Raw genomic sequence first — 19,658 nt, 5'->3', positions numbered from 1 at the left:
TGCCTCCTGACATGATGATGCCACATACTCTAATTCAGCCTTCCCCAACCTGGTGCCCGCCAGATGTATTGGACTACAACTGGCATCCCAAATTAGCAGAGCCGATGGTTGGAATCAAGTGAGTATCCAGAGGAAGCCTTCTCTAATTCATAATTCAAGCTTAATTGCTTTAAAAACCTGCAATTGTGAAATCTAGAAATCTTCTCTTTAAAGCAAAAAAATAGTGAAATGCTTATGATACTTATAAATGATATGTATAATTCATTAGCAAACAGGCTGTCCATATGGGGTCTCATTGACCTTACCTGTTGATAACCCTACAGCCTGCTCTCCATTTCTTCTTTATCTCTGCCCTCTCTTGATGCCACTGAAGTCACACTGGGGCTTGGCAGGGCAATCTTAGTTTCTCTGGTGACCACTGGTTTAGGGCTACTCAGATGTCACAGATGTGCCCATAGATAGTTCTCTTGGCACCAGGCAGAGGCTCCCTGCCCCTCCTGTTGGTTATTTTATTTCTTAAGAGTTTAATTTAAAAACAAATTAAACTGGCTTGCTGCAAAGCGAAGCGCTGCCCTGCAGTGCCATTTTAATTTGGTTAAAAAAGAGAGGTTTTGTGTTTTGGAGCTCAGGCCCCACCACTGCCTTGTACTTAGGTCCTTGGGCAAGTTACTTTGCCTTTTGTCTCACCAGTTTGGCTTCTGGGAAATGACTTTTCTGTGACCAGTCATGCTTACTATGGCAGCCATTTTATGAATGGGCAAGGCACCACACACGGTAGCCACTTAGTGAGAGCACCCGCACCTGTAGCACTTGCCCAAAATTCCAAATGGGCCAAGTGACCCAAAACGTTTGGGGACAGCTGGACTAGCCTACCTTGGTCCAGGCAGTTGAATATTTAGGGGACCCTCTTAGACCTTAGAAACGGAATTCCGAATCCATGGTATCCTGTCATTGAAGAGTTGGAGCAGGAATGGCAACCCCCAGCACTTGGCCTATATTCAAAAGCCCTCTGCAAGCAATCAGTTCAGAACTCTGGCAAGAAAAAGCACTGTCCCCTTACTGGCAGCCCACAGGGCAATAAGAGGGAAAGATTGGGGGGGGGGGTTAGAGAAGGAAGTAGCAGAAATAGAGAGGTGACTGTGGTTTAAGAGAGAAAAGGGGTGACCCCACCTTTGGCTCTGGCCCCATCCACCTCTGCTTCCCATTGGCAAGCAGCCCTCTACCCAACAGAAAAGAAGCCCCCCCCCCCCTCGGCTAAGAGAATACATCAGTCAGGAAACCAGACAAGAACTTTATCATCTCTCTTTAAAAAAAGAACAGAACAGGAAACTCTTGCCTCCATCCAGATACAACTCCGTGCCACATAGTGACTAAACTATGTAACTGCACTATCCACACACATCTTATGTGAACCTGTGCCTTGGGCTGTTAAACAACAGACACTTAGTGTGTCTGTCACGTAAGTGCTCATATAACCTTTATCTGTAAAGACACAGACAAAACTGGCTGCTTATAAGATAAACACCCTCTGAAGTCTCACCTGTGTCTGAAATTGTAACGTGCAATTTACCAATTTCTAACCGCTCTAATTATGTACTTCTTAAATCTCATGAACACAAAATTGTACTTAGGAATGACATTTGGTTTTGTTGCTATACAAGCTATGAAAGAACTACTGAACTTTCAAGATTATGTATATTCAATTATCAAAACCCTCCCACTTTAAGACTAGAGTTAAGGCTATCTCATGTTGGCTCAAGCTCTACAAAGCCAGGAAATGTGAAGCTCAGGCTGCTTTCATAACGGACATGCCCCGTGATCAGTAATGATGTTGTGCAATGTCACAAATTGTGCTTGCTTACAACTCATTTTCTATGCACCCACATTTTGCCAGGGTCTTCCAGACCCAAATCCAGAATGGGAGGATGGAGTGCCTGGGATCAGCAAAGATGCCCCACGCTGTCCTGGTCCTGTATTGTCTTATGAAGCATATGAGCTTTACTATATTGCTAGAAGAATCCTCTTGTGAGTTGACCCACATCTTTTTGTTGCTTGGCACAACATCGTTAGTAATCACAGGGCTCATCTGTTAAGGCATCAGCTTCCAATTTCCTGACTTGGAGCTTGAGCCAACATGAGATGGCCTTAACTCAGTTAACTCAGAGCCAGTGTGGTGTAGTGGCAAGAGTGTTGGACTAGGAGCTGGGAGATCCGGGTTCTAGTCCCTACTCAGTCATGGAAGATCACTGGGTGACTTTGGGCCAGTCACAGACTCTCAGCCCAACCCACCTCACAGGGTTGGTGTTGTGAGGATAAAATGGAGAGGAGGTGGATAATGTAAGCCGCCTTGGGTTCCTTGCAAGAGGAAAAAAGGCGGGGTATAAATGCAATAAATAAATAAATAATAAATAAATAAATAACTCTGGTGTTAAACTGGCAAGTTTTTTAATCATTGAATTTCCAGGGATTTGAAAAGGAAATTTATTATAGTGTTCTGAAAAAACAAAACTAAATCACAAACTAAAAAATAAAACACCAATAAGTTGTTAACTGCGTAGATGTGTACAAATGAATGGATATGTCCCTACTCTAAAAGGTTTACTTCTGAGTAAGCCTGCACAGGATTCTAACATACACTTCTCCCTTTCCCTCGATATCCCCTCTTCGTCAGTGATCTATCAATCAGTGAGCGTGATTCCCTCAGCCTTCAAAATTACCTCTCTCATATCTCAGTTGACAGTTTCCTGCTATCCCCCCCACACTGTCATAATGCTGACAGGAATTCCTCTCAAAACACCGGAGTATAGGCAGTATTCTAGCTTCAGAGTGAAACTGAACATGCCTGACATAATTTTGCCAGCAGTTGCTGCCATATACTTTCATGGGGCAGAAAAACCTTAATAACTTTGGAACCACTGCTCTGAATCTTATCAAACCAATGAAAGGCACATCTTCTCGACAAACCCGAATAAAGAACATAAGTAGTTTCCACTAAAATTAGAAAGAAATATATGATATGCTTGAAATAAAAAGTACAAATGTGTCAATTTTCAGCACTTTTTAATTTGCTGTACCTGTGGCAATTACCACATTGCACTGAAATCTTGCACAACTGTAGACCTTATAGGGTAGATTATGGATGCCAAGTTTCAGATTATCTCAACAGGTGCCATTTTATAAGCAGTAGAATTTTGAGACTTATAATGGTGGAACCTTTTTTTGTGACACACCTTAACTAAAAAGGCACTTCCATGCCCCTATAATAGTAAAAATGCAATACACTTCTGAACAGAATAAAACAAGGACCCAGTTTTGCCAACAGAATCTTTAAGAGTCTGAAGCAAACTAATGATTCTCTTTACATTAACTGTACTATTTATGCTGCTTGTATTGCACACACTGAGATAGCACATGATCCCAAGTTTTAAAATGAAACCACACTGGCTCTATTTAAATAGATTTTGGATAAAATGTTCTGAATATTCAATAGCTTTTTAGCTGATTCTATTCCTATCACTTCATAGAATTGGCATGGCAATTTACTGCACAAGTAGAAAATTAAAGTTGATTGTGCCTGATTGCCCAATTATTGTGATATGCATGAACTCCAAAATAATACAATAGATAGGGAAAGACCTCTGTAGAGTCTCAGAAAGAATGTTCAGACCCACAAATTAAAATCCAACAGTTAAATCGTGATCGTTTTGGCTTCAAATGTGGAAAACTGAACAGGGAATTACATAAAACTGAAGGAACTGATCCAGATGTGGGAAAAAAATTAAATCTGTACATTTTTATAAACTCAGTATCCCAGATACATGTCTATTAACTCAACCTAGCAGAATTAGATGGTGCATTCTTAGCACTCTTCAAGAGTATTTTATCTGTTGCTGAACAACAGAATGGGAAATATCCAAAATAGGTATGTGTGAAATCCACTGGATAAATTTGGCTATTAATTTCATTTTCCACTATAAAAGAATCAGTTGCGTGAATTGAAATTCATTCAGTTCTGCATATTCCTGTTGTTAAACATTTTCTTAATTGCTCAGTTAAATTATGCCCTGGATGAAGTTGTACTCGCATTTTTCCACACGCAATCATATTTCATCATGCTTTTTTAAAGACTTAACGCTCCATAAATATTTGTGTATGCATATATATCTGGTCCATGCTATTCAGTGACTGGTATGAAAAGGTTATTGTAGACCCCATGAGATTACAGGAAATCGTTTTGCCCAAAAGAGCTGAACATACTAGAGCATTTTCTGGTTATATGTGTGACAGAGTCATCAAAAGCAATGTAACTTTCAGTGAGTTAGCTTGTATTCTTAGAACATTAACCTGCTTTGATTGAATCCAAATTTTAATCCCAGTTCGACTTTCAGAAATGTTTCAGAGAGTGCAGATGCCTTCCATGACAAACGAATCAATGTTACAGTAGTCGAGAAACTTCAGGTTGCTGTAGGTCTGGTTTTTGGCAGAGATTCATGTGAATGTGCCTTGGAAAGTTATCCTGGATTATTTTGCAGTAAATTAAACCAGCTTCTGCCAGCCTTGGGAATCTAACTGGACAGTATAAAAATACCTACTACAAGTGCAACCTACAACAAAATGTTACAGGGTGGTATTCCTGTCCATTGTTCCAGCCAGCCATGCCCTTTTCCAGGATACTCCATTCTATTCGCCCTTTGCCCAATTTTCTGTTTCCCCACCCACTTTGTGTATGTGCGGTGGCGTTTTGGCTACATAAGCAACAGCATGCACAGCCTGGCCATCAGAAATAGAGGGACTTACAGACAGACAGACCCCTCAAAAAATGAAGAAACTGAAATGCCTTCAGAAGGAGATCTTTTATTTCAGTATGCAGCAATATATTTCTGCACTGCAAACTACGTTGGCCTTTGGCCACTTCTCAAACTGGGGAGAGGTAATGAGTGGGGTACCGCAGGGCTCAGCCCTGGGCCCAGTGCTCTTTTTATTAATGACTTGGAGGAGGAGGTGCAGGGAATGCTGATCAAATTTGCAGATGACACAAAATTGGGAGGGATAGCTAATACTTTGGAAGACAGAAACAACATTCAAAGTGATCTGGATAGACTGAAGTGCTGGGCAGAAAACAACAGAATGACATTTAATAGGGATAAATGCCAAGTTCTGCACCTAGGAAAAAGAAACCAAAGGCACAGTTACAAGATGGGGATATGTGGCTCAACAACACTACAAGCAAGAAGGATCTTGGAATTGTTGTCAATCTCAAGCTGAATATGAGCCAACAATGTGATGTGGCTGCAAAAAAAGGCAAATGCTATTTGGGGCTGCATTAATAGAAGTATTGCTTCCAACTCCCGGGAAGTACTAGTTCCCCTCTACTCAGCACTGGTTAGGCCTCATCTGGAGTACTGTGTCCAGTTCTGGGCACCACACTTTAAGAAGGATGCAGACAAACTGGAAAGGGTTCAGAGGAGGGCAACAAAGATGATCAGGGGACTGGAAACAAAGCCCTATGAAGAGAGACTGAAAGAACTGGGCATGTTTAGCCTGCAGAAGAGAAGACTGAGGGGAGATATGAAAGCTCTCTTCAAGTACTTGAAAGGTTGTCACAGAGAGGAAGGCCAGCATCTCTTCTCAATCATCCCAGAGTGCAGGACACGGAATCATGGGCTCAAGTGATAGGAGGCCAGATTCCGGCTGAACATCAGGAAAAACTTCCTGACTGTTAGAGCAATACGACAATGGAACCAATTACCTAGGGAGGTAGTGGGCTCTCCCACACTGGAGGCGTTCAAGATGAGGCTGGACAGCCATCTGTCAGGGATGCTCTGACTTGGATTCCTGCATTGAGCAGGGGGTTGGACTTGATGGTCTTGTAGGCCCCTTCCAACCCTACTATTCTATGATTCTAATAATCTATACTATACCAATAATCTATATAAAGACAGAGAAAACACTTGGTAGATGTACAATTTATAGCACTGCACTTAAAAACTCCTGCATGTTTTTCTTTTCGTTGGCGAATAATTTTTTTCAAAGACCAACTTGCTTCTTATATGTTAGATCTTCTGCCACTGTGGTCAATTATGTTATTTCCAATATATGCTGCTCTACAAGTTTTTATTTGGCAGGGGGAGGGGGGAAACTTTCCCACAAAGTTATAAAAGGGTTAAGTTATGCACTCTGGTCATAAAAGTGTGTCTCTTATTTATCCCTGGGTTGTTGTTTTTTGAGAGAGCGCATTCTGTGGTACCCAATTACATTTTTTCATATTAAAATACCATCAATGAAAGACTATTTCTATACCCCTGTGGAAGTGAGATGTTCATAGCACACAATGCATAAACATGCTGTGGATATACTATTAAAATGGGCACAAAATGGAATGTTGCTAATCTGTGAAAGGTTTACAGGGCTGGGCTACCAGATTTAAAGCATGAAACATGCTGACAAGTTAGGCACTCTACTCCACTTGTACATTTAGAAATTAGGTGTTTAGTATGTCCAGCTCTGCAGGAGTGCATTATTCTCTCTATTTGGAATTCTGTACCCTTTTTGTAAAGTTGACTTTTTTCCTTTTGTAGCTGATAGGAACTGAAGCATAATCATGCAAAAGATTAAATTACATTTCTTTCCTTTTTAAGTCTACCAAAACTCTTTTTTTCCCTTTTCCCATTCTTTCTCACTTTCCCTTCAAGCCAGACTGAAGCAATATCTAAAAGTGCTTCAACCTAGAGAATACATGTTTAGAGAAAAAAGGACATCCTGTTTTCACTCTGGCCTACAGATTTTTCTCTTTATAAATCTATTACTTTTCTGTTTCCTCATCTGCCAGCTTGCAACATCCAGCCTTTTGCTCACATATGAACATACTGCTGTTTTTGAAGACACTGTTAATAGCTCAAATGCAATCATCTACACTACAAAGTACATAAGTATGACTTTTTTTTCTGATAACATCAGGGAATAAATACAAAATATTTAACAACAACAACCCTGTGAGGTGGGTTGGGCTGAGAGTCTGTGACTGGCCCAAAGTCACCCAGTGAGCTTTCATGGCCGAGTGGGGACTAGAATCCAGATCTCCCAGCTCCTAGTCCAACACTCTTGCCACTACACCACACTGGCTCACATATATTTATGTGATCTGTGTTTGCTTGTTTAAATGCTATCAAACTCATCTTTCACTTTTAAAATATTACATTTGGATCTTTATGCTCATGGATAACATTGAAGAAAAATACAGTATATCATGTTTTCAAACCTTGTATTTTCTGGGCCAAAATATGTTTATTTTAAGTGGTTTTAATTACATTCCTCATGACTTGTTCCTGTGGTTTGTATATCAGTAGATTTGGTTTTGTTTACACAAGAAGGGAATCTACGGATGTTTTAGCTTAACAGCACCACTAATTATCATTCTAAAGTCACTGTATATTTGGTGACAAGACTAAAGCATAATTATGAATAAACTATCAAGACAGAACCATTCCATACTTTACACAATCACTTATCCTGAAATCAGGAGGCCACAGAAGTCCTGATTATTATTTAGGGTGCAATCAAAACAAAAGTAAGCACTTTTAATTCCCTTTTATTTTGGTGAGAGAGATGTAAGTACATGCTTAATTCTCTGGATTGTGTCATCAGAGTCTGTTATTCCTACTTTTAACTTGTTTCAACCATACACTGACCAGGTTTGGATGACACACTGAGGCTTTAACCCATGAAAAGCTGTGCTGCCTACAGGCGCAAGGTTGCATTCAACCCTCTGTTCAGGGGGTGCTGTGTTGCATGAACCTGGCAAGCGTGGGTTATATGTGGGTTATATGTGGGTTATAACCCTCGCATAACCCACACTTGTGCGGTTTACACGACTCAACAACCCTCAAGCGGGGGTTGCATATTCAAAATGGTGGCCACGTGTGCCCTGCACACACCGCAGCCTCAGTGTGCGTTAAATAATCCAGAATGGGCTATCATGTCGTATGAACAGCCCCATTTAGTAACACACATCAGAGTTAAGGGATTGCTTGTTAGTTAAATAATGGCATCTATGAGATAATACCTATCTCTTTAAATACATCAATATTCCCCTGAAAAGACCTACAAGATGTTGTTTTCAATCTAATGTTATAGATCACTAGTAAAGCTGAAATTACTCCAGTGTTGGGACGTGGAGGCTCTCCAGAAGTGTGGAAGCAGTTGCCTTTGATAAATAAAGTCATTAATTTAATAAAACTTTAATTAATGGATGATCTAGGATGGAGAATCACTCTGCAGAAATCAGTACTATCTACGTATGTAAAAATCAACCAACACAAAAGTGTTGTATTGTCCACTGAGGAATAGTGGCACACACATTTTAACTAATAAATGCTATCAGCCATTGTTAGAAATTAAGGCCTTCTTTCATTTTTTTGAAATTTCCCATTACAGAAATACAGAAGAACCCACAAAGTGTCAAAAATATAAAGTGTGCCCTTACTTTGCTGGCCTGATTCATTAACAAAAGTTTGGGTCTTGTTCAGTTGACCTTTAAGAGTGGAGACTGTACGCTGTAGAGTCAATGCAAGGTGGGGAAATTGATTATATCCTGTCCCACCTCTAGTCCCAATAGACATCTATGTGTTGGATGTAATGCTTGCATGGGGCATATTTGCTTAAAGTCCAAGAGGCGTAGTCCCAAATGATGCATTCATTTTACAGATTGGCCAACACTTGTACATCAGAAAAGCCCAGAAGTGGGACAGATGGAATTCCATTTACCCACACTGCATAGGTGCTGCACCCTTACAGTGTATCACAACTTGCCATTAGTTGATTAGCATATCAATTAAAGCTTGATAACCTACAATTAAGCTTTATTCTTTTTTGAGATTTTTTTTTTTTTTACTGTTGGCGGATTGCTCCATAATTATCCTAACACTGTAGTGTCATAAGAGGCAAAGATGTTGCCACGTGTACTTTTAGATGGCCTTACTCGAGAAGCAGCCACAGTAAAATCCACAGGCATCATCACAGATTATGATCTTCACACACCAAGAACTGGTGATGTGCAACCTCCAGTCATTTAGTGGAACCCAACTTAATGGACCTTGCTCAGTTGCGGCAAAGGTAAACTGCACTGAATCTTGCTATTTAAAAGATAGCATTCCATATTGCTGTTCTACGAAGTAGATTGCTCTTGCTACTTAGCCAGGGTGATAAAACCGGGGCCCAGATCAATAAATATAAAATAATATGTTTCAATTGCTCAGTGGAAGACACCCTTGTCAACTGATTGATAACTACAGTGACATCACTATTTGTCAGCTCCACTTTCTTTCCAGCTGGACAAGGTCACCTTTGAAATGTATCTTCACCCTCAGACATTAGATTGGATTGTGTGTGGGAGTCCAGATAGCACTAATGTGTTTGGACATTAAAGAGATAAAACACAGTTCAAACGTTCAACTATTACAAGCACCCTTTTCCTACTAAGGCTATCACAATGCACTGAAGATAACTTATACAGGCATCATGAGCCTTTGAAGCCTGAAGATTTGTGCAGGCTGGACACACACAGGAAATAGATGATAATTCTAATAAAATAGCTAGCTTATTTTTCCCTAGGACAACTATTCTTTAACAGTTTGCTGCACATATACCCAAATCTAATTCCAACATGCCTACTTGGGGCGCAAGTTATGGTCATATGTAAAAGAAGTTAAACTGTGTAAGTCTTGCAAGCTTTCAGCAAAAGACTCATTAGTTGTGCTTAAGGGGGAGTGTTGGATGAAATCTTCACAAGCTGAGAATATAACAGCCCACCTAATCTGCCTTTAGTTTTCAGAGATATTCCGTTCTTGTTCTTCGAGTAATAATGTGAGCTTAGTCACATTGAATGTGGATATGTATGGCTAAATGGTAAACAACACATGTAAAATTCAGTAGTAGTTTACAGTCTGTCCCTTTACAATCTGCAATGCACATCTGTATTGCCATTTTCATGAAACAGCTTATTTTCCTCAGGTACCTACACCCAAATATGATGAAATGATGTTTGACCCAGAAACCTACTTGTCCTGAGTAGGACTTCTACTTCTTTATTTAGAAAACATTTCTGTACTGTCTTTCATCTCTGAATAAAGAGCCACCAAGGCAGTTTACATCAATAAAATATGAATGCAGTTAAAAAGAGCACCTGAAGCCAAAATAAAACAGATAAAACTGTAACAAGATCAAATTAAAACACATTAAAATCCAGGTGGAACAAAAAGGTCTTAACCCCCTGCCTAGAGGGTCAACAGAGAACAGACCAGTTTTGCCCTGATCCACATTGTAACCACAGTATGGGTGGAAGGTGGGGCGGGTTAACTCTTTCCCCAGATGAGAATCCTGTCCCCAAAGTTGCTACTTGTAGGAGGGGAGGTCATTTTTATTAGGACTGCAGCACAGAGCAAAAGGATTAAACCACCCTCTACCCATTGCACCACAGTTCTAATCTGAATCCGGGGGTTGTTTTCCCTGACAATCACTTTATTTATTTATTTATTACATTTCTATACCGCCCAATGGCCAAAACTCTCTGGGCAGTTCACTTCTAGGTATAGCACACTTCTGTCCCTTCATCCTGCTTCTACTTGTGACATGATATAACAGGATGATCACAGATGGTTTTTTTTTTGTTTTTACATGCTTGTAAAGTATGATACAAATCATACAATAGATTGAGCTTCATTGCTTTGGGGAGAGGGGAGAAATGTTAAAACCTTCTCAAGTTCTACAGTTCTATAAAAGTGAACACCAAAAAGACTGCATACATCCCTCTAACTAGGGTTTGTTTGTTTTTTGCAGATAACTTGCTTCATAATTTATTATAACTTTAAGTGATTTTTTAAATTGCTTCTCTTTCTCTCTCTCCCCACCTCTCCATTTTCATCTTTAAATAGGCTTTCTAGCACAAACTGTTCTATTTAAGATTTTCTACTCTTAACAAAAAAAAAAATGTGAATGCATTTTACTTTACCCATGCAGAAAATAGCAAATATATATTGCCCTTTGCCAATAGAAAATCCTTAACAGCTGTTTATTGCTCATTTGCAAAACATAAGAGCAAAGGAATTCCATGTCTTGGAGATGCTGGCTGTTCCATGCTATCTTTGGCAACAAAAGCAGCACTTATCTTTTTGTTTTTTTTAACAATAGTTCGCTTAACTTTCCCACTTTTACAACAAGTAAAGAAAATGAACAAATTCTAACTCTAAGATAGCCAACAATGGAATGTGATTTGCAATTAACTGCTTTCCGTTCCATAAATCAAACTTTCCCCTTAACAATAATTGAAAAAAAAGATTTAAAACTCATCTTAACTCAGCAACAGGAACTACTTTTTCAAGCAGTCAAAATCTTAGGAAAATGTGAAGAACTCCAGACTAAAAAAGAGTGCACAGCAACCGTTCAAGGAATTTCTCAGGAAGGTTCATCACAATGTGCTTTAAAGCTCACTTAACAGGGGCTTCTGTCCTTTATCATCTGTTCCAAACATTTTGGTCCTCTTGAAAAAAAGCCTTAGAAACAGAGCTAAATAAAGTCACACTTCTCACAACAGATACTTGCCTTCACACATGGTTTTAACTAAATAACTTGCACGTCTCCGGCAGCTTCAGAAAGAAATAACTGCAGCATACCAAGTAGATGCTAGCTCCTCAAAATGCTAAGACAAGCACATACCTTCCATAATCTGGTTTCTATATTTAGATAACAACTATACCTAAAGCCATGAAGGTCAGCATCGAAGCAAGTTAAGCATATTTTAGCTGCCCTGTCTTCTAGCCTCCGCTACCCATTTCACAACTCTCCCAAGCAGGAGATGCATGTATTAGACCTTATACAAAAGAACAGAGAAGGAACTGTGCCTGTTAAGAAGAGAGCAGACCAAGTGTTCTTACTTCAATAATCCTGTCGTGAATCTGGAGTCCTCCTTCTTTGGCAGCAGGCCCACTGTCAGCTATTTTAGAGACAAAAATTCCTTCACTAGATGGGCCATCTTGATTGTCCTTTAAGGAGAGAAAAGAAAAAGAATGTAAACACTGGACAAGATTGAAGCAGGTTGAAGTCCTGGCATAGCTCCCAGTTTAAACACTGAGTGCCATAGGGATGTTTGAGTGCACTGCTGTCTAGAGCCATAGTGATGCAGCACACCCAAACCTTCTATGGGTAAATGCCAAATGCAGTCACAGAATGGCTGGTGTTTTATCTTCACAGTTTTCTAGGAGCTGCTTCGGATGTTCCAGATAAACAGTAAGGAGCAAATATGAGGCACCATCTCCACTTCCTCCGCCAACACTTACCTAGAAGGTGAGTGGAAACAGAGGGCCACCTTTTCCCACATGAACCTGCCCACTAAGATCCTCATTAGAGGCTTATCTCCTGGTGGCTCTGTCTTTGGCAGTCAAGTGGCTGACTGCTGGAGAAAGAGCCTTTCTGGTGGTGGCACCCAAATTATGGAACTCACCCTGTGGATATAGTCACCTACTGGCTTTTCTATTATCTGCTAGGTGCCAGTCAATCCTCTTTGTCCGGGCCACTCATAGCAATTTATTAAGGGTCTTTCACACAGATACTGCCTAACCACACTAGGTCCTTTTTTCTCAGTGGGCACAGCGGGATTTCGGATCCACACAAGGGGGGTGTTCCATGAAAGAATGCGTCCAGGTATCATTTCCCCTTGCCCTTCCCATTGCTCTGTACCCATCCCATAGTTCCTTTTCTCCATTCTGGGCATGCATATTGGTGAATATAACACATCTGCACACACCACTTTAAAAACAAACAATCCCGGAAGCGTGGTATTTCAGAATTTCTTATTTTAGAAATATGGCGTACACAGCTCTCCTACGTCTGCTAACTTCCTGCTTGGCTTCCCAACAAACATGGATGCTAGAAAGGGGGCCTACTGGCAGGCAGCTAAGAGCAGACTGAGAAGATTCCCCTCTCCCTGCCTTGTAAAAAGAAGTCCTCAACGCCCCACCACCACTATCACAAAGCTGTCTCACGCAACTTTGATTTTTTTTTACTTATAGTCCTTGCGCAAGTCTGCTCTTCTGGACCACCACTAACACACATTTATATTTATTTAAACAACAACAACAAAGTTAAGTGGGACATTTCAGTACTGTGTTCCAGGAGTAAAGGAAGCAGATAATAAAATGGTTGCTAATGCGGTTTTGAAGAACTCAAAGGAGATCGCACCAGGTTCCTTTTTAAAGGACAGCAGATTCCCCTCCCCATCGGCAGCGCATCATTGCTAAGTAAAAAGAAAACCTCATTGCCCCCTGCCCCACTCCATCACCACCATCACAACGCTGTCTCACAGAACTTAAAACGTTTAAGGGTGCAATATTATGCATGTTTAGACAGAAAAAAGTACTACAATTCCCAGCATTCCCCAGCCAGCGCAATTTTCTTTTTGCACAATTCTGTTCATCTGGAATACCACTAACATACCTTTTTTTTAAAGCACCAAAGCAAACTACAAAGTTCAGTGGTCGTGGTCAGTACTGGTGTTAAACACACTGCATTCCAGAGAAAAGCAGCAAAAGAAACAATTAATAAAGGGTGCAATCCACTAGTCAGTGGCTAGGCGGCCATAGGATTGGTCCGTTCCCGGGAACTGACCTTGGAACCAGCGCTCCGAGGTCAGTTCTCGGAGGACTGACCTCCACCCCTTCCCGCGCTGCCTCATAGGCAGCGCAGATCACCCTGTCCTCAGAAGAGCAGTGTGGAGCAGGGGGAACAAGGCGTTCCTGGGGGCAGGCTGGGGTGGGGAGGTCAGAAGTGCTGGTACGACATTTCCTATGTGTTGTCCGGCCTCCCCACCCCGTGCTCCAAGGTCCATGGCTAGACAACTGAAATTGGCTGTCTAGCCGTGAAAGCAGGGCGGTGGGAGTGCAGAGGAAATGCACTCCTCACCACTCCTCCTGCCCTGCAGTGGATAGGCAGTTGCCTCCAGGTTCAGAGGTGACCGTCGATCCCCACAGGATTGCTCCCTCCATGGCTGCTATTGCTGTTTTGAATAACTCAAAGGAGCTACACGACATGTCTCTACAACAGGAAATACACGGCAGGCAATCAGGAAAGGAGGGGCAACTCCAACACATCATCCACCTTCCCCAGAGACAACTCCTCCATCCCTGCTTCCATTCCACATTTTCCTGTCTATACCATCAAAGAAAAAGTGTAGCACTTCTGCTCTTTCCCTCCTACACGGATTTTCTGCATTAAACAAAAAGTCAGGACAATTGCTGGGGAAACACGGGCAGATTACAAAAGGATGACAATGACATCTGAATCGCCTGTGAAATGTGAGTGCATGAGCCATGGTGTTTCCTCAATAAATTCTTGTCTGAAAAAGCCCTATATCTCTTCCCCATCCACCTGCTTTAATTGATAAACTTGCTATTTTTATTTATTTGTAACTGCCAGCTTACTGTGCTTTTATCTGTTGTTTTAATCTGTTCTTGTGCTGTTTTTTGTAAGTATGTTTTGCTTAGACCCAAAGAACAAGAACTGAGTGGCTCCTTTCTCCCGCTGTAGCTTGCAGCATTCCCAAAAGAGTCTTCTGGAGTTGGGCAGCAATTGCTTAACTACCACCAGCAGAAGTCCATTACTGGTGAACCCTGTGCCATTGTGTCATGACCCATCACTGCACCTTAGCCCAATCCTGATCCTGACCATAAGGGAAATGGTAAAAGGAAGGGAGAGCACACAACAGGGGTGAGACTTGAAGGGCTGCTTTTAAGGAACAGGATTTGGGCCTTTGCACGGATACCAAAGCTCCTTCCTGGTATGGAATCTTTAGAATAAAAAACTGTCAGTCCAAACCTCACAGATCCACATGTAGGCTGGACCCTCCAGGGTTGCTTTTTGGCATTATTGCCCAAGACTGATCTGAAAGGGAAGGCTGTTCTAAGAAAATCTTGATCACTGCAAAAGAGGAATACTCCTTTCTGCAATAGGACTGAAAAAGTGATTGCTAGTCCATATTAGATGGACTAGATTGCCCATGGGTCCAGTGTAGGTGAACATTACCCTCACTCTGAATGGGCTTCACTTACTTTAGTGATGTCAGCATATAAACAAATCTGGCGGATTTGGGGGATGAAAGGCAGTATAGAAATAAAGTGTAACGTAACAACATCATCATATCCAGTATGGGCTCCATGAGCTGGAATTGCTCATGGTGAATTAAAAATAGGAGTTGAAATGACAATGAATCAGCAGTAAAAGCCGTAACAATGGCTGCAAACAGTTGCAACTGTCATTTAAAAAGTAGGGTTAAGGGGGGTTTCAGGTAGCTTCTGCACCCCTGAAATCACAAATCTTTAAGCAAAAAAGCAAACTAGGAGAAAACTCAGCACTACTGCTTTACAAGCAGACTGTTTTATAAGTACAGTTCTTGTATGTTTTCGGGAGCAATCCCATGGCCCCTAGACAGTGCCTAGGGGGCCATAGGATTTTTCAGATTCCTGGATCCAAGGCCAGAGACAGCACTCCAACCTTGGTCCCAGGAGTCCGAGCCCCCCACCCCCTCCCAGGAGGTGTGGAGAGAACCACACCAGCTGCTTCTATGAGCTTGAAAACCCAAGCTTTTAAGGAGGGAAAGGGGGCATTCCCATGAGTGGGGAAGGGAGGGAAACTGAAGAAGCAGGGATACAAGCCATCCACAGCCACCGTCTCTCCCCCTCCCCAAAGCCCGCACTAGATGGGTGAAAAAACCCATGCTGCAATCCTATGCATGCTTACCTGGGAGTAAGCTCTACTGATCAAAGTGGGACTTACTTTTGAGTATATATGCATAAGAGTATATTACACATGAAGATTCCCCAGCTCAATCCCATCTGAATTAATACCTATGAATAAGATAAAATGCTACCAAGCTGCTTTTGTTCACTAAGCTAGCATCTTTAGGGACTTTTTAATAGCATCAGAGAGATTTCAGAAGTGTTGTTAAAATCCTGCTAATTACTGAAAATAGTTTAATTAAAATGCAGTGACCAACAAACTTGACAGATTCTTTAAATGTGAAACAGCCTTTATAAAAGAAAATGAACATCTCTCTTTAAAAAAAAAAAAAATTCTTGGAGGGTGTCATGCTATATGAGCAAAATCTGCAGCATTAGTGTTTTGTTTTTAAAGGTGGAGGAGGCAAGTAAAAGCCCTGTTGAAACCATGGAGCCCCAAACTAAGCACTACCCTATCTAGAGTCTTGCTAAGCAGAGACAGAAAAATCTCTGGTATCTGGTCACGCAGATGCCTAAAGAAAGTTTCTGTTGCATAAAGGGGTAGGTCTTAAGCAGATGTCTAAAGAGGAAAACTGCAGACAAAGAAAAATCTTGTTGAAGTATCTGTGTCCTAAACCAGGGCTCAGGGGCTCAGGCCAGAGGTCCCCATCCGGCCCGCCGGGATTCTCCAGATGGCCACGCCCCCTTCTCCTGGCCGTGCCTCCTTTCCCCCAACCACCAATCGTTTGGTGATTTCCCAAGTTTTGTGCAGTTTTTCCACCATTCTAAAAGGTTGAAATGCCTCTCCCAAGGCTTAGTCATTGGCAGGAAGAGCTTTAGGCTACAATATGCTGATATTTTTTGTAGCTTGGCCCAATCCCTTTTGATGCTGGAGCATCTCCCCTATGAGGGACAGTTAGAATGGCTGGGATTGTTTAGCTTGGAAAAAAGGAAGGTAAGGAGAGACATGATAGAGGTCTTCAAAATTATGCATGGTGTGGAGAATGTGGATAGGGAGACATTTTTCTCTGTCTCTCAAAATACTAGGGATCTACGAATCCCCTTACCTGCCATCTGCGGGGGACCGCTGGGCAGGGGAGGCGATCTGTTCCTCCCCCCGGAATCCTCGACAGGGGGGAGGCGATCCGTTCCTCCCCCCCGGAATCTATCCAGACCAGCTCCGCTTCGACCCTGAGGAGCTGGCTGCCAGCTCTGCGGGGCTGGAGAAAGTCGATATGGCCGGCAGCCATTGTCGTGCCGCATCTCTGTGTAAATCAGTCCATTTGCGTCCCTGTTCACGCAATAGGCTACGCAAATATTTGCATAGCCTATCACAGCCAAAAACAGGGACACAAATGGCGTAGTGGACACCATTTGCAGCCATAAAGCTCGTCGATTAGCCTAAATGCAGCTGTAAATGCAGCCAGTTGCGTCTGGGGGACTGACTTACACAGAGATATGGCACGGCAATGGCTGCCTGCCGTATCGACTTTCTCTAGCCCTGCGGAGCTGGTAGCCAGCTCCGCAGGGCCGACGTGGACAGGGATCCGATCCGGAAGGATCCTGCAGGGAGGCGGAGGTGAGTGAGCCGTTGTGCCACGGACTCTGGGGGGCCGGATTCTTTAGAATCCGGCCTCATTGGAGTCCGTGGCAGAATTCTCCGCTATCCCTACAAAGTACTAGAACCCAGAGCCATCCCATGAAGCTGATTGGTGAGAGATTCAGGACAGATTAAAGGAAGTACTTCTTCACACAGTGCATAGTTAAACTATGGAATTCGCTACCACAGGATGTAGTGATGGCTACAATTTGGATGGCTTTAAAAGGGGTTTGGACAAATTCCTGGAGGAAAAGGCTATCAATGGCTACTAGGCCTGATAGCTATGAGCTACCCACAGTACCAGAGGCAGTGAGCCTATGTACACCAGTTGCTGGAGAACATAGGTGGGAGGGTGCTGTTGCTCTCATGCCCTGCTTGTGGGTTCCTGGTCGACAGCTGGTTGGCCACTGTGTGAATGGAATGGTGGACTAGCTGTACCCTTGGTCTTATCCAGCAGGGTTCTTTTTATGTTCTTATGACTTCAGTGCTGTCCCTTTTGACTTTGATCACACCCTTAACTGGAACATGGCCCTCAAGAGCTCCTCTGAAAATGAATTCAGTCCTCAGGGTGAAAAAGGTCCCCCTCCCCTGCCCTAAAGAAGCTACATCATCAGAGATATGAGAAGAAGCTAATGCTTCTGATGACAGATTGAGTATACAGCAGTACTGTTTGCCTGTTCCAAATACAAGCATCCATATGTTACTGGAACATAACATGAGAGGGTTAAATATGCCACAATGCATGAGAAAGTAGAATTTGTTCCATGAAATTAGCCCATGGAGTTTGTACATGAAAAGTATACTTTCCAGAACAAAATATACATGTGCGTTTCAATCCTATGTGTGTTTATTCAGAAGTGCGTCCCAACTGAGCTTACTCCTTAGCAACTGTGTTTAGGATTGTAACCCTAATAGCTTTTATTCCTTTCCCTAAAAATGTCTCCTATATCAAATACTATCAAGACAGACAGTAATATTTTAATGATTAACATACCATACATGGCCGACCACCAATTATATTAAATCCAAGAGACCCAGAATCACGATGAAGAACAAGAGTCAGCGCTTTAGTCTCTTCACCCTATAAAAAGCAGGGAAAGTCACTTTAATGCCTTGAACATTAGCAAGTTAATTAGCAAGGTTTTGCTTCATAAAAAATGGTTAAAAAAGTTAACGTTTGATGGATGCTCACTCTGCCAGTAATAACTCTGTGGCTCATAAATGTATTTTTTTCACAGATTTCAGTGAAAACTATTTGAGGATCAAGTTTTCTTGAGGTTCAAGACTGGATCAAAGAAATTAGCTCATACTAAGGTGGAACTGTCACTCGCTATTATCCTGAAATTCTTAGTCCTCTGAGACAAAATTCCATAGCTTGTAATGGGAGCTGCTGGTTTTGCACTTGCCTTTAGCAGAAGCAATTGTCTTCATGTATATTACTACTAATCCTTATTGTAATGAAACTGTAAAAGGACAGACTGGGGTACTGTACTGCTGATAGGGCCAAAACAGACATTACTTTAAATTTATATCTTCTTTTCATTTTTACTCTAGAGTAGGCCCAATTGAGATCTTAAAAGGCTCTTATCCCCTGTACTAGTGTCCCAATCCAGAAAGGGGCCCTGCGCCTACTCTTGATTAAATGAAAACAAGACGTAGCTGTTAAGACATCTAAAATAATGTCTGTTTTGGCCCATAGAAGCCTCTGCTGACGATACCTGATGAAGATATAATCACAGCTTCCCTTGCTGAGCTAAACGTGGCTGAAGGTATTTATTTTATTTATTATTGCATTTATATCCCGCCTTTTTTCCTCTTGCAAGGCGCTCAAGGCAGCTTACATGATCTTCCTCCTTTCCATTTTATCCTCACAACAACAACCCTGTGAGGTAGGTTGGGCTGAGAGTGTGTGACTGGCCCAAAGTCACCCAGGGAGCTTCCATAATGGAGTGACTACAATAAAGTCACCCACAGACATTCACAATGGTAGAACCTCTTATGGTTCTCTCTTTTGCCCTCTTTCTGAATCTACTTCCTGACAGTACGCATTTTTCTTGCTATTTATGTCATTTGCATGTATTTTGCAATAAACCTGTAGGGATGTGGGCTGGGAAAGTTTTTAAGAAGGCCACAGAAAGCAGTTGATACAGAAAGCAGCAAGGTGACAGTAAGGCACCCCGAAGGAAAGCAGGCAAAAATCAGAGTAGATAATTATAGCATCACTAACAAAGAACCGGTGGGAAAAAATGTAGCTCGGTGGTAGAGCACTTGCTTTGCAAACAGAAGGTCCCAGGTTC

At 41.9% G+C, this 19,658-nt stretch overlaps 1 protein-coding gene across 1 annotated transcript in view; it reads right to left on the bottom strand.

Annotated features, from left to right (window-relative positions):
• PDZRN3 (PDZ domain containing ring finger 3) overlaps window positions 1–19,658 on the bottom strand; it is a 298,388-nt gene that overhangs the window by 265,130 nt on the left and 13,600 nt on the right. The window contains exons 2-3 of the mRNA XM_084840346.1: window positions 18,356–18,442; window positions 11,928–12,035 (exon numbers count right to left, since the gene is read on the bottom strand). Coding sequence (XP_084696472.1) covers window positions 11,928–12,035; window positions 18,356–18,442 — 195 coding nt within the window. The remainder of the gene's footprint in view (window positions 1–11,927; window positions 12,036–18,355; window positions 18,443–19,658) is intronic.

Source organism: Heloderma suspectum, chromosome 2, assembly GCF_057233095.1.
Source record: "Heloderma suspectum isolate Gila_16-S chromosome 2, 16-S_ref, whole genome shotgun sequence".
NCBI lineage: Eukaryota > Metazoa > Chordata > Lepidosauria > Squamata > Helodermatidae > Heloderma > Heloderma suspectum.
Note: the sequence above shows the minus strand (reverse complement) of the source record. Positions and strands in the feature narration are given on the sequence as shown.